General features: G+C 39.7%; 1 protein-coding gene across 7 annotated transcripts in view; it reads left to right on the forward strand.

The window, feature by feature from the left end:
- The first annotated feature begins 8841 nt into the window (after positions 1–8841).
- The window catches only part of LOC149127433 (uncharacterized), a 107438-nt gene continuing 101218 nt past the window's right edge, over positions 8842–15061 (forward strand). For all 7 annotated transcript variants that reach the window (XR_016231557.1, XR_016231556.1, XR_016231558.1 and 4 more), the window contains exons 1-2: positions 8842–8965; positions 9105–9339. Coding sequence is in view for 4 of the 7 variants with exons in the window: in XM_089329211.1 (XP_089185337.1) it covers positions 8902–8965; positions 9105–9339 (299 nt within the window). In the remaining 3 variants the exon portion in view is untranslated. The remainder of the gene's footprint in view (positions 8966–9104; positions 9340–15061) is intronic.

The raw sequence follows: 15061 nt of genomic DNA on the forward strand, positions 1-15061 counted from the left end.
AATTGAAATGGAGGGGTACTCAGGACGGCAAATATATATGAGAATTTTAGTTTCTGTGTAGTCTATTTACCATGCTGTCACTTTGCAGTGAGGGAGTAATGATCCCCTCTCTAAATCCTTGGTGCTTATTGCATTTTACTATTTGCCTAATATTTTTTAAAAGATTTATTTGTTTATTTGAAAGGCAGATTACACAGAGGCAGAGAGAGAGAGAGAGATAGAGAGAGAGAGAATGAGAGAGAGGGAGATTGGTCCTCTATCTTCTGGTTCACTCTCCAAATGGCTGCAACGGCTGGAGCTGGGCTGATATTAAGCCTGGAGCCTGGAGCTTCTTCTGGGTCTTCCACACGGGTGCAGGGGCCCAAGGACTTGGGCCATCTTCTTTTGCTTTCCCAGGCCATCAAGCAGACTTGATGATCCATAGCTGGATCAGAAGTAGAGTACCTGGGACTCCAACTGGCACCCATATGGGATGCCAGCACTGCAGGCAGCAGCCTTTCCTGCTACGGCACAGCACCAACCCCTATTTGCCTAATATTAATTATGAATATTTTTCACAATTAAATTAACATACATTTTAATTTATATGAACTTGTGCTATGTTTTAACCAAGTAACCGTAGATTTTTCATGGCAATGCGTTCTAAAGACCCATATATTAGAAATAGTTGAATAGGAATGATGAAAATTGCACTGACGAACTTCTTTTGTTTCTTGACCTTGGAACACCTGAACAATGAAGATGTAATGTCTCAGAACCAGGAAAAGATTTGTTTTAGGGTGGGGGTCAAAGAGATCCTTCAGCATGTTGTAATGAAGAGTGATGGGTCAGAAAGATTAGACATAAGCCAGTGGTGTGGCCACCTGCCAGGAATTCCCTCCCCTGGATCTCACCTTTATCTGTAAGCACTTGAGATGAGATGATGTGATCTTTAAGGCATCTTCCTATTCCATGAGACTTTTAATTTAGGCCTTTATTATTCGGGTCTGACATTCATTGCTGAGGAACACATTTATTACAGTGGTCTGTTAGAACTGGTGGTCATCATCTTTATAAATAAACAAACATGCACACATGCTAGCTGTTTTTCTGCTTTTAGTATAAATGAAGGCACACATGGAATAAGCGACTATGATGTTCTCAATACTTCATTCACCTAAAACAGTTTTTATTTAATTTGCATAGCTTTTTGTCTTCATCCTATGATTAAAACACTGGTTCAGGAGGTGGAGTGAGGGGAAGACTAGATGTCAGGTTTCATTCTTCTTTCAAGATTATTGATTTGAAACAGTTACACAGAGAGAGGTAGAGACAGAGAAAGAACTCTTCCATCTGCTAGCTTACTCCCCAAATGGCTTCAATGGCTGGGGCTGGATCAGGCTGAAGCCAGGAGCCAGGAACTTCATCCAGATTGCCCACATGGGTGCAGGGGTCCAAACACTTGGGCCATCTTCTGCTGCTTTCCCAGGAACATTAGCAAGGAGCTGGATCAGAAGTGGAGCAGCCAGGACTCGAATCAGTGCCCACATGGGATGCCAGTATTGTAGGCAGCAGGTTAACCCATTAAGCTACAACAATGCTGGCTCTAGTTTTGAAAAAGAAAATGAAGTTAGTGCAGCAATACCTTCTGTTCAGAGGGTCTCTCCTATGGTGCATTTTAAAATAATCTCATTAAGAACCCCATGGGAAACCAAGATAAGTACCTGGCTCCTGCCATCGGATCAGCGCGGTGCGCCAGCTGCGGCGGCCATTGGAGGGTGAACCAATGGCAAAGGAAGACCTTTCTCTCTGTCTCTCTCTCTCACTGTCCACTCTGCCTATCAAAACAAACAAACAAACAAACAAGCAAACAAAAGAATTATATAAAATACACCAGCTCTGATATACATGGTGGCTATGGCTGTTTTAGTGTTGTGTCTAATGATCATTATGACCAAGCAATGTATCTTCCACTTTGACTCTTCTGAAGGAGGAGGGAGGAATTGATCTCTGATTTAGAAGTTAGTTCTGTGTCTAGTCCAATGAAAGCAAATGATTTGACAGCGCCTCACAAAGTGCCTTGAGGCTGTGGGTGTGTTATCTTCCGATGGATGTTTCTTAGCAGGTGTCAAAGAAAACTTATTTAAACCCATTCAGAAACCAACAAAAGCCTTAAAAGGCAAATGATGAAGCAGTCTGAGTAGCGTTCAGGGCCCATACCAGACAAGGACGATGAGGGCATTGGTTCCTCAGAACAGCCGCCACCTATGCAATGTCTGAAGTCTGACTGTGCGACCTTGGGTCCAGCCACAAGATTCTGTCGTCTGAACCCAACCCTTGTTCATTAACAGTAACAACACACAGTGGTTCAGTGCTTTATACTTTCAGAGCTCTTTTGCATTTATTATCTCATCTCAATCCATTTTTAGGATAGTGTTAGCCTTACCTCATGCCGTAGCATGTCATCATTTTTGTGGAGACATTACCGCTTAGCCAATAGGTCTGGTTTTTCTCCTCGTGCTTTGGCAACCTTTGGAGGGGGTGAAAGTGATGTTTCTGTTAGTAGTTTAACCAAATAACAAAGTTAAACTGAAATAGAATGTTCAAACAATAAGTTCTGAGGGATGGAGTTAAGACAGGCTTATGCAGTATTGGCTTTTTTCATTATGATTCTGTATTCAGTCAAAACCTTTATCACTTTTTTCTCATTTGACTCCCATGGCAACTCCCTGAAGTAGGAGTGTTGCTCATTATCCCAATGCACAGATGAAGAAACTGAGAATTGAACTGTTTAAACAGCTAATGGACCATACAGGACCAAAGTAGAGTCTCATGCTTTTGGATCCTAGGCCCATGGCCAACCCCACCGCCCCAACCCATCCTCCAGCTGCCCTGGCCTTCCTGTGCATAGAAGAACCTCTCCAGCCTGGCCATTTCCCTTGTGTCTGTCATTTTTTCACCAAGAATTAGCATTAGAGGTGCCAGAAACTGATTCTGACTAATGGTTTATCTCATCCTCTGCATTGCTAGGGCGGCATGGTTTACTGAACTAGGCCAAAAATCTGAGAGATGGTAGATAATGAAGCAGACCTGGGACTAGAGATGCTAAGTCTCCACTTTGTCTTTGGGTCTTTTTTTTTTCTATAGAGAGAATTCCCATTTCTTTTATACATTGAGGCCCAGGCTATTGTTTGAGTCCTATACACAGAGGAGCACTAGATAGGCACCAGAGAACTATTTGGCTTAGTGCTCATTGTTTTGTTTTGGTTAACATCTTGATATTCAGCATTATGAATTGGCTGCATTGAAATCTGTCCTATCAAAAGCTATGGCTTACTGTCAATTTGAGTGTGGGCTGCATGGAGTTTTAAAAAGTTATTGAATGATGAAAGCAATAAATCCAGAATATGAAGAGACCTTTAAGGCAGCTTTCTGCCTTCAGTGCATGTGGAGACACTGGGTCAGTCACCTGAGAGCCTAGGGTTCACCTGCATATGGGGTAGCATTGTTAATTCTATTAATTCTGACTGTTTCCACCTTTGTTTCTTCTTTCATTGGAAAGGTCCAGTGTGCCAGCTAGGACATGGCAACAGGAGTCCTGAAGCTAGGAAAATGGAGATGCCATAGCTGGTCCCAGTTAGTTGTCTGTGGTTTGCATTTTGGCCAGGGGCTTGAGTTAGAATTGGGTCTGTACCGAATATCAGGGTTGCAGCCAACAGGTGCAGGTCTTGTTACAGGGATTTGCACACGGGTCTAAGGCTAGAGAACGGTCCACTCTCCAGTGACAGACCTGCAGACCTAGTTGATAAACATCATTGTTGGCTCAGGTACAGGCATGGGTGAGCACATCAGAGATTCTGGCTAAAATGTCTAGGTATGCAATAGATGAGCTGCTCTAAGTAATGTCATTATTGGTATTGGAGTCATCTGTAATTGGTCTTTATTTTCCCAATCTGCAAATACCTCCTTTTATCATGTTTTCCAGTTTTCCTCACCTTGATTCTTTTCTTCAATTGTTATAAATCAATAACACTTGAACTGCACTATTGAAGCACAATATTTTTTTTTAAAAAAATGCATGAAGCCTTTCATAATAGAATGATTCTTTTTCTAATGCAAATAAATAATTGCTTTCTAATTGTTCTGTAGGATTGTGCTTTATTGCATTTTTTTTAAAAGCAGGCAACACCTGCAAAGGGATCATCTTATTTACCATTTTAAAAACCAGCAGCAAGTCTATAGGACAATTCCAATTAAATTGAAAAAATTCAATAATAGAAAGGAACATGGGGAATATATATCACGCAAAGTAATTGTGAAACAGAGCATTTTATGTGGCTTCCTTTAGATTTCAGTAGCTTTTTAAAGAGATGGCTCCACACCTTGATTTATTATCCATTCTCAAAGTTTAAATCCAAGGTTGTTTTTACAACGATGCCTCCATTTCAGTGTTCTTATATGGTGTTCTTACTAGGAGTGGAGAGCACCCAAACAGAAAGGTGAACATTTGAAGCATAGAGAGTATAATGAAGCTGTATTAATATGAAGCAATTGTTCTACATTAAACTCCAGAGAGTTGAATTATACAATTTATATCTAAGAGTAAGATGGGCTCCATAATAAGCATGTTTCTCTGTCTCTGAAACCTGGCAGAAAAACTTATAAATGCACCTCAACAATTTCCTGAAAGAGCATTATTACTGGTCCGTGGCTTTGGAGCACTCTGTTCCCTCTTGAATGTACCTGATTATTAATTCTCAGGCAGTTAAAGAGAGGCCTTGAATTGGAACCAATCACACAATGCACTTTATGGAGTGGCACTCTCAGGGGCCCCTGCCTCCCACACTTTGGCAAAGACTTGCTTAATTTGATATTCTTATGTATTATAGTCTTCTTTTTAATGGGAGTGGCTGTAGCTGGAAATGGGGTAAGGCTGGGAGAGGATTATGGGTAATAGGCCCAACTGCAAAACCTTTTGGAAGAGTGCTAAGGGAGGTTGGAAATGGTAGGAGGGAAAACATTTTAGAATGTGGTAAGGCCCAATATTTGCTCTGAAAATAATTCTCTCCATAGGAGGTACTTTTGCTTCATCCACAGTTCAATTGAATATTCATATAAACTTTGCCTTGAAAATCTGAGCACAGCCTGGGGCTTGCAGAGCTAAATCCATGACAGGTCTCTTTTCTCTACCAATACTGCTTTCTCATACTTCAGCAGCCCATGGATAATACTGTAAGCCTTTTTGGAGACAGAAGTCATTGAAATGGCAATTATTGGTTCAACCAAGGTGCAAATTTAATGGTTCATTGGTTTTCAACTCTAGTAAGTTTCTTGTGAGGCCCCAGAGTCAACTCTTAACTCATCCAGTGATAATATGTGGGTACCATCCTGGCAGTGTGTGTTTGTGTATTTTTAAGATTTTGGGCTAGCATCAGGGCTTACCACAGTTGATGAAATTTCTGAATGACACTGACAAACTTCAAGAATTAACAGACAAATGGAGAAGAGGAAGAAAAGACAGAGGGAACAGAGAACTGAGAAAGGAGTAAAGGGTGGGAGTGATAGATGCCCCTAATTACCTTGGAGTGCTGTGCTGGAGCCAGCAGCAACAGGCTAACCAGACCCAGCTGTAGTTTTCTTTTGAATTCTGTTCAATGTTTCCAGGTTGATGGGTTGAAACTGGTATGGTAGGAATATTTACACCATGGAAATTGGTGAATACCACAAATCAGAGATTTTTAATTCATTTCCTTCACAGAGCTGATTGTTAAATATTTACTAGCATGACCTTAGATACTTCTTTGTGACACAAGAGACCTAAATTATGACATATGTCTCGGTATGGGAAAGTTTGGCAGAGACTGAGTTGACATTTCCATCATTGCCTAAAATCAGAAGCCTTTCAATTCACAAAGAGAAGAGGTCAGATCAATTAAGGAAAATATGTTCCAGGCATTTTTTTTCAGGCAATGAGAATAGTCTTAATTAACTCTCATAAACAGATGAGTAAGCTAAAATTGAGAGAGGTAAATTTGCTACCTATGTCCTATAGGTAAGAACCAGTCAGACTTTCTTCTACTCCAGAGTCCTAATTTCTAATATCTGCACTGCAGAATTCCTCTGTAGTGTAGACTCAGCCCTTAGTCCCTAGCTCTACAGCCCCTCCTCTGCTGCTCCAAAGGGCCTCTGCATTGAATTAGTTCATTCTCCCATGGTTTTAGGGGTTGCCATCCACACTGTAAACAACATGAGGGAGCCTCAGGACTTAAAATTATTTATTTATTTATTTTTGAGAGGAAAAGAGAGAGAGAGAGAGAGTTCCCATCTGCTGGTTCACTCCCTACGTGTATGCAATGGTCAGGTCTGTGCTGGACCAAAATCCGGGAGTGGGAACTCTATTCAGGTTTCTCAGAAGGGTTGCAGGAGCCCAATTACTTGAGTCAGCACTACTGCCTTCCAGGTTCTATATTAGCAGGAAGCTGGCATCAGGAACTCCAGTTAGGCGTTGAACTCAGGCACTCCAATATAGAATACTAGTGTCTTAACCACTAGGCTAAATGCTTGTGCCTAACCTCTGAAATTTTATAGTTCATGCCTTTTATAGCTGTACACAGCAGCTCTGCCTGTGGGTCACCTCTCACTGACTCAAGTACATGAAGAATGTCTTCAGTCAAAAGATCTCCTGCCTTACTCTAGAGCAAAAATGAGTTTGTTCTCCTCTTTCTATTTATAACTATTTATTTGTTTCTACTACATATTCATTCATTCAATGAACATTTATTAAAGGCCTGTGAGTACTGTTATAGAACGTGGGAATACAGCAGTGTCTTGTACAATATTGGAAGGAAATCATGTGTCTGTTTAATTTGAAAGCTACAGATGAGGAGTGGGTGACAAGGTTGGTCTAGGGACAGATGGAAAATTGGGGTGCTACACTTCCAGGCCATCAGAGATACTCTTTCTCTTTAGGGTGAGCTGAAGCTGTAACCTGGCAACCTACTCTCTTCTTCCCCCATTCTTTCACTTTGTTCCTGGTCATTACCATCCATGAAAAACCTAACCTGTGGACATAAGTGGTCTAGATACTCTCCCTTCAGAGATCCTGGCACCTTCTCTGTCATTAGCCCCAGGATGAAATCATATTAGATACAATAGCAGTATATGATGCTTTAGCAAGCTAAAATAGCAGAGTTTAATCTGTTTATTCAAGTGGGCTTAATTTGTATTTAGTAAATTACTTTGACATGCTGATTTACTAAAATGCCCTATGTTTTTGAAAAAAATTACATTTTGATCTACTGATCTATTTTGCATTTACATTTATTTATCATTAATTTTGCATGCATTAATGATAGATGCATTTTGATTAAAAATGACTATGGTGTTGAGTATTTTGCTAAGTGATAGATTATCCAAAAGTACATGAAGTTTTCTAGGGAGGCGTTGGAGTTAGAAATGTGTAGGTGGGACAGCTCATATCTTTATAAAGACAATTTAAATCAGTGTCACAAAGTATAGTCCCTTGGCCATATCAACATGGCCTGGAAATTTATTTAAAATGTGTATTACCAGGCTCTACCCCAGGCCTGAATCAGAAACTCTGGGGGTGGGAACCAGCTGTCAGCATATGTAATCAGTAATGTAAGTAATGTTAAGAAGTGAAGCTAGCAACAATTAAATAAAGCAAATTTTAAAGGAAGTTGTATAGAGTTAAATAAGTAAGTCACTTTGGGCAAATCAACACTTGTTTAGGTCCTTGGGCATTTTTTTTTTCTTATTGTCTTCTTAAAAACTAGAAATGTTTCAGTATTTTCACTTCTTTTGCAAAGAACCATTAGATGTGTAGAAAGACTGATTGTACATTTTCATTTCCTCAAGCAGTCATTTATTCTTTAAGATAATACTCATTCTCGAGGCAGCAGACAAGACTTGAAGACATACACAGCTGAAGGAAATGAAAAGGTGATAAGGCTCCGAGAACAAAGATGAGCGTGGCCTTGGTCCAGAGGTGGCAGTGGAGGAAGCATAGTATGTGCCAGTTCCTCTGGAACCTTCAGGAAATGAAGGTGTGCATTTGTGTTTTTCCCTTTACACCTCAAAAAACTTGGAATCATAATTTTCTTTGGTGGAGTGTCTTAAATTGGAGCAATTGAAAAATTAGCCCTGAGAATAGAAATACAGAATAAAGTTCATGGATTTAATTATTGCCTCCCTAGGTTAGCTGATCTTCCATATGACATCCACCTCTCTTGTGTAGGGGATTAAGGGTTAGACCCACTTTTAAGTTCTTTTGGTGTATCACAAACAGTAATACACAGGGAACATCTTATCTGTGGTATTCACTTTGTGATAGAACTGCTTAAGATACTGTAAGGACATAATATATTCTCAGGACATTCAAAGTCTAGGTGAGAGATGCCATCTCACAAGTAATCATTTAAAAAAAGTGAATATGCCATAAAATAGATTGAAATAAAGAGCAATGAGAGGCCAGAGAAAGAAAAGCATTCCTTCCAGCTTTGGTCAGATTTGGTTCACAATCAAATCAAATTCGTATTAATTAGGTCCTTATTCTTATACTAACCTTGGCAAACTAAAGTGCTACAAAAATAAACTTGTCTCAAGGGAGATCATGCATACAGGCCCCAATTGCCCTAGCCATGTCTAGAATTTAGCTCTGAAAAGAATGACAAAAGAGGTCATAGAAACAGCAAGAGCTTTGAAATATTTGATTTATAAGAGCATGAGAGTGTATGATGCTAAGGCCTGGGGATACATAGCTGGGGTCAATCTGTATTAATTGCTAACACCTAGAGGTAATTAGTAGTAATTACCCAAAGGAGTCAGGGCAGCTGCCAAACTGACTTAAAGGCAGAGTTTCCAGGCGCTCTTACCAAGTTGGGAACTGGTAATAGCAAATGAATGAATTTACTCCAGAAGTTTATTATAGAGTTCTACAAAGGTCCTTCTACAAAGGACCCTGTAGGTAAGCTCATCTATTTGTGTATATAAATATATTATACATATATATATTATTAAAGCTTGCAGCCCCTCCCATCCAGGATGAAATTTATTTGCCCAGCCCTTGAGTCTGAACTGCTCATATGACTTGTTTTAACCAATAGGATGCAGGGCAACTTCTGCTGGGCAACTTCTGCTGCTAGCAACTCTTAAAGAGCTTGCAGCTTACACCTTCCGCTTTCAAGAATGCTCCCTGAAATCACCTTGTGAGACAGCCAGTCTAATAGACTGGAGATCGAGCAGCTTTGTGAAGATTCCAGGCATCACAGCCAACAGAACCAACTCCAGAATCAGGGATTTTCCAGCTAAAGGTGTGCTTCAAGCAACTGCGCAGTCAAGGTAGGTCATTGTAACACCTCCTCCAGCTCTGTGGAAAGCACATTTTCAATATTAATGATGATAATTATAATTTTCTTATTAAGTTCTTTAATTTAAAAATGAACAATTAGCAAGTAAAATAAATAAATCTTGATTTCAAAGATATTAAAATAGGGTAAAATATGTTGTGTATGTTCTGAAAATTGTGTTTACCCAACAAAAGTGTTATATCTCACCGATCTCACTTTGCCTCATCCTTATATATTTTTTTAAAGATTTATTTATTTATTTGACCTGCAGACTTACAGAGAGGCAGAAGCAGAGAGAGAGAGAGAGAGAGAGAGAGAGAGAAGGAGAGAGAGGGAGAGAGAGAGGTGTCTTCTATCTGCTGGTTCACTCCCTAGATGGCTATAATGGCTGAAGCTGCACTGATCTGAAGCCAGGAGCCTCCTCCAGGTCTCCCATGTGGATGCAGAGTCCTAAGGAGTTGGGCCATCTTCCACTGCTTTTCCAGGACATAGGAGAGACCTGGATTGGAAGGAACAGCTGGGACCTGAATCAGTGCCCATATGGGATACTGGTACTGCAGGCAGCAATTTTACCTAATATGCCACAGCACTGGCCTCTGATTTTTTTTTTTACACAAACAAAAGCATCAAATGGTTGTAAAGACAAGGAGATGGATCAGGGTTCCCTCTATTCTGTCATTCTATCATTGTTAATTTCTTTTTTTCTGAATTATGTTATTTTTATACTTTTTTGATTAATGTGCAATATTTGTACATTTTGAGAGATACAGTACAATACTTCAACACATATACACAGTTTAAACCAATCAAACCAGACAACTAGATTTTCCATTTCTTTATCTTATCTGTCTGTAGCCTGTTAGTGCCACTCTTATATTTCCTTATGCAGTCTTTATACATTGTTTTGAATTATTGTCACTCCATTGTGTTACAGAACACTAAAACATATTACTTCTGTCTGTATGTTGATACCATTATCTAACTTCCATCTCTTTGCCCCCTCTCTACCCTGTCCAGCGTACAGTAACCACCAAAGTTCAGATGAATTCTTTTAAGCTTCTGTATATGAGAAAGAACATACGGTGTTTTTCCTTCTTAGTCTGGCCTACTTCATGTAACATAATCATCCCCAGTTCCACCTATTTTGCCACAATGTCAGGATTTCATTCTTTTTTATGATGGAATAATATTCCACTGTGTATATATGCCCTGTTCAAAAATATTTATTTTTTATTTGGAAGTTACACACATAGCCACACATACACACAGGATAAGAGAGGGAGAGAGGTAGAGAGAGCGAGATCTTACATCAGTTGGCTAACTCCCCAAGTGAGTTTGTTTGTTTATTTATTTATTTATTTATTTTTGGGGAAACTCCATAATGTTCTGTGGGCTATCCTGATTTACATTCCCACCAGTAGTGTATAGCTCCCCTCTCTCTATTTCATTGCCAGCATTTATTATTTTTTGTCCTTTTGATAATAGCCATTCTAACTGGAGTGAAATTATATCTCATTGTGATGCTGATTTGTATTTCATTGATGGTTAATGATATTGAGTACATTTCCATGAAATTTTTGGTCCTTTGTACTTTTAACATTTATTTATTTTCATTTTCATCTACTTGAAAGACAGAGTGACAGAATGAGAGAGAGAGAGAGAGAGAGAGAGAGATCCTCCATTCACTGGTCACTCTCCAAATGCCATAACAGCCAGAGCTGGGTTGGGTCTAAACTGGGAGGGTAGAACTCCACCCAGGTCTCTTCTATGGGTGGCAGGGATCCAAGTACTTGAGTCATCACCTGCTGTCTTCCAGGGTATGTATATCAGCAGGAAACTGGATTTGAAGCAGAGCGGGGAGTGGATAACATGCACCCCAATATGGGATGTGGGTGTCCCAAGCAGTATCTTAGCCATTGTGCCGCAACAAAAACCTTTCATTTCTTATTTTATTTTTTTAAATTTTTAAAGATTTATTTATTTCAAATATTTGAAATAAATCAGTTAAATTTAATTTCAGTTAAAATAAATTTTAACTGCTCTGCATTGTGGCACAGCAGTTAAAGCCAACACCTGTGATGCCAGCACCCCATATGGGCACCAGTCTGTGTCTGGCTGTTCCAATTCTGATCCAGCTCCCTGCTAATGGCTGGGAAAATCAACCCAAATACTTGGAACCCTGCCACCCATGTTAGAGACTGAATGAATCTCCTGACTCCTTGCTTCAGCCTGGCCCAGTGCTGGCTGTTGAGGCCATCTGGAGAATGAACAGATAGAAGATCTCTCTCTCTCTCTCTCTCTCTCTCTCTCCCACTCTTTCGCCCCCCTTCCTCCTTCCCTCCTTCTGCTCCTTTCCTCTTCTCGCCTCTTCCTCTTCACTTCTCTCCCTCTCCCTCTCTTGTTAACTCTGACTTTCAAATAAATAAATCTTTTTTAAAAATTTGGAAAACAGCAATCTAAGATACCTGGTATAAATAAAAAATGAGGGGCCCGCGCTGTGGTTCAGCGGGTTAATGCCCTGGCCTGAAGTGCTGGCATCCCATATGGGTGCCAGTTTGAGCCCAGCTGCTACACTCCCCATCCAGCTCTCTGCTGTGGCCTGGGAAAGCAGTAGAAGATGGCCCAAGTCCTTGGGCCCCTGCACCCACGTGGGAGACCTGAAAGAAGCTCCCGGCTTCAAATCAGCGTAGTTCCGGCCATTGCGGCCAATTGGGGAGTGAACCAACAGATGGAAGACCTCTCTCTCTCTCTCTGCCTCTATTCTCTCTGTGTAACTCTGTACTCTTTTAAGTAAATAAATAAAATATTTTTAAAAATTGGACATACTGAGATAGAATGAATATATATATATATATATATATATGTATATGTGTGTGTGTGTATGCTTATCCTTCCACATCCATGAGGGAATGCTACCAGGATGCCCCTGCAGATAGTACAGCTGGAGATGCTCAAGACCTTCTATACAGTACGGCTTATTTATGTACAATCTGAAATTTTCAGGAACACATTAAATAATTACTAGATTGTTAATAAAATCTTATGAAATGTAAATACAATGTAAGGAGTTTTTTAAATTTGTAGAGACTTGTTTTGTGGCTTAATAAATGTTTTATCCCAGAGAATGTCCTATGTGCTGATGAGAAAGCGTATTCAGCAGCTATTGGATGAACTATCCTATAAATGGCTGGTGGCCCATTTGGTTTAACTCTGATGCCTCTTTGTTGAATTTTTGTTTGTGTGATCTTTCCCTTGATTAAGGTGGAGTGTTGAGGTCTGCTGAGATTGTTGTGTTGGATTAAAAGTCTTCCTTTAGATCTAAGAATATTTGTTTTATAAAATTGGGCACATGAGAATTAGATGCATAAACATATTTAATTGCCATATCTTCTTGTTGAGCTGATCCCTGGATCATTAGATAGTGGTCACCTTTGTCTCTTTTTTGTCTTTTTTTTTAAAGACTTATTTATTTGAAATTCAGAGTTACAGCATGAGAGAGACAGACAGAGAGAGTAAGTTCTTCCATCTGCTGGTTCATTTTCCGATGGCTGCAGTGACCAGGACTGGGCAAGGCTGAAATTAGGAACCAGGAGCTTCTTTCAGGTCTCCCAAGTGGTTGCAGAAGCCCAAGCACTTGGGCCATCCTTCGCTGATTTCCCAGGTGTATTAACAGGCTGCTAGATCAGAAGTGAGACAGCCAAAATTTGAACCGATGCCCATATGTGATACTGACCCTGCATGCTGGGGCTTTATCTGTTATGCCACAATGCTGGCCCTGGGTTTTGTTTTTTAATACATTCAGTAAGTCTGTATGTTTTAATTGGGGGATTTAGTCCACTTACATTCAAGTTTATTATTTATAAGTCATGACATGCTTCTGTAATTTTTTTCTTTAATCCTTCTTCTACTTACTTTGAATATTCTGTTCTTTTTCTAGTGGATTTTTTACTTTCATATATTTTCATGATGGTATTTTTTTCTGCATTTTTCTTCAACAAATTTTACAAGCTGCTCTGGTGGTGATGAATTCTTTCAACTTTTGCTTGTCTTGAGAAGCTGTTATTTCTCCTTTATTTATGAGTGATAACTGCTGGAAAGTATCTTGCTTGGCAGTTATTTTCTTTCAGAACTTGGCCTGCAATTTTATTGGTTGAAAAATCTGGTGTTAATCTAATGGCGATTCCCTTGCAAGTGACCTGGCAGTTTTCTCTTCAAATTTTAGAATTCTTTCTTTTTACTGTATTTTTGAGAGTTTGAATATAATGTGATTATAATGTGTCATGGTGAGGATCTTTTCAAGTTGTTTTTATTTGGGGGTCCTATGGACCTCCTGTGCTTAAGTGTCTATATCTTTCTCCATATTGTGAAAATGTTCAGCTACTGTATCCCTGAATAAGTTTTTTAGCCTTCCACTCCTCTTTTTCTTCAGTAATGTACACAGTTTAAGAATTTGTTTAATGGTGTTCCAAAGCCCTCTGAGGCTGTTTCCATTATTTTTTAAAAAGATTTATTTTTATTTATTTGGGAAACTGAATTACAGAGAGAAGTAGAGAAAGAGAGAGATTGAGAGCGAGAGCAAGAGAGAGAGAGAGAGAGAGAGAGAGAGAAGAGAGGTCTTTCATTTGCTGGTTCATTCCCCAAATGGCCATGATGGTGGAGCTGAGCTGATCTGAAGTCAGGAACCAGGAGCTTCTTCCAGTCTCCCATGTGGGTGCAGGGCCCAAGGACTTGAGCCATATTTTACTGCTTTCCCAGGCCACAGCAGAGAGCTGGATCACAAGAGGATCAGCTGGGACTAGAACAGGCGCCCATATGGGAGGCTGGCACTTTGGGCCAGACTTTTAACCTGCTGTACCACAGCACTGGTCCCTCCATTATTTTTAACCTTTGTTTTTATCTGATTGGAATATTTCAAAAAACCTGTCTTTAAGTTCAAGTATTCTTTCTTCTGTTTGATGTAGTCTATTATGTAGGGTTTCAACTAGTTTTTTTTTTTATTTGACATATTGAGTTCTTTATTTCTTTGTCTTTTTTAAAAGACTGATATATTGATTTGAAAGAGAGAGAGAGAGAGAGAGAGAGAGAGAGAGTTTCCATCTACCGGTTCATTCCCCCAATGGCTACAATGGCCAGGGCTGTGCCAGTTCGAAGCCAGAAGTTCCATCCAGGTCTCTCATGTGGATGGCAGGGTTCCAAGTACTTGGGCCATCTTCTGCTGCTTTTCTCAGGCCATTAGCAGGGAGCTGGATTGGAAATGGAGCAGCCAGTACTCAAATCTGGCCCATATGGGATGCTGGTGTTTCAGGTGGTGGCTTAATTAGCCAAAACGCTGGCCCTGAATTCTTCCTTTCTAAGATTTCTTTTTTTTTTTCTTTTTCAAGATCTCTATCTCTGCTGAGTTTCTCTCTCATGTCATGCATTTTATTCTTTATTTAATTCAACCTTCTGTTCTTTTGTATCTCTTTGAAGATCCTTATAATAATTCTTCTGAATTCTGTATCAGGCACCTCATCAAACTTCTTTTCTTGGGCGTTGGTTACCGAAGTATTATTGTGTTCTTTCTGAGATGTTGCATTGCCTTGCTTTCTCATATTTCCTGTATCTCTATGTTGAAATTTGTTCATTTGATTGACTAGTTGTTTCTATTGCTTTTAATAAATGGCTTTCATGGTGAAAGTGTTTGTCCTGAAGATATATGTCTTTAGGTGTTAGTT

Source organism: Oryctolagus cuniculus, chromosome 3, assembly GCF_051225735.1.
Source record: "Oryctolagus cuniculus isolate XC-2025 breed Fujian yellow rabbit chromosome 3, ASM5122573v1, whole genome shotgun sequence".
In the NCBI taxonomy this organism is placed as follows: domain Eukaryota; kingdom Metazoa; phylum Chordata; class Mammalia; order Lagomorpha; family Leporidae; genus Oryctolagus; species Oryctolagus cuniculus.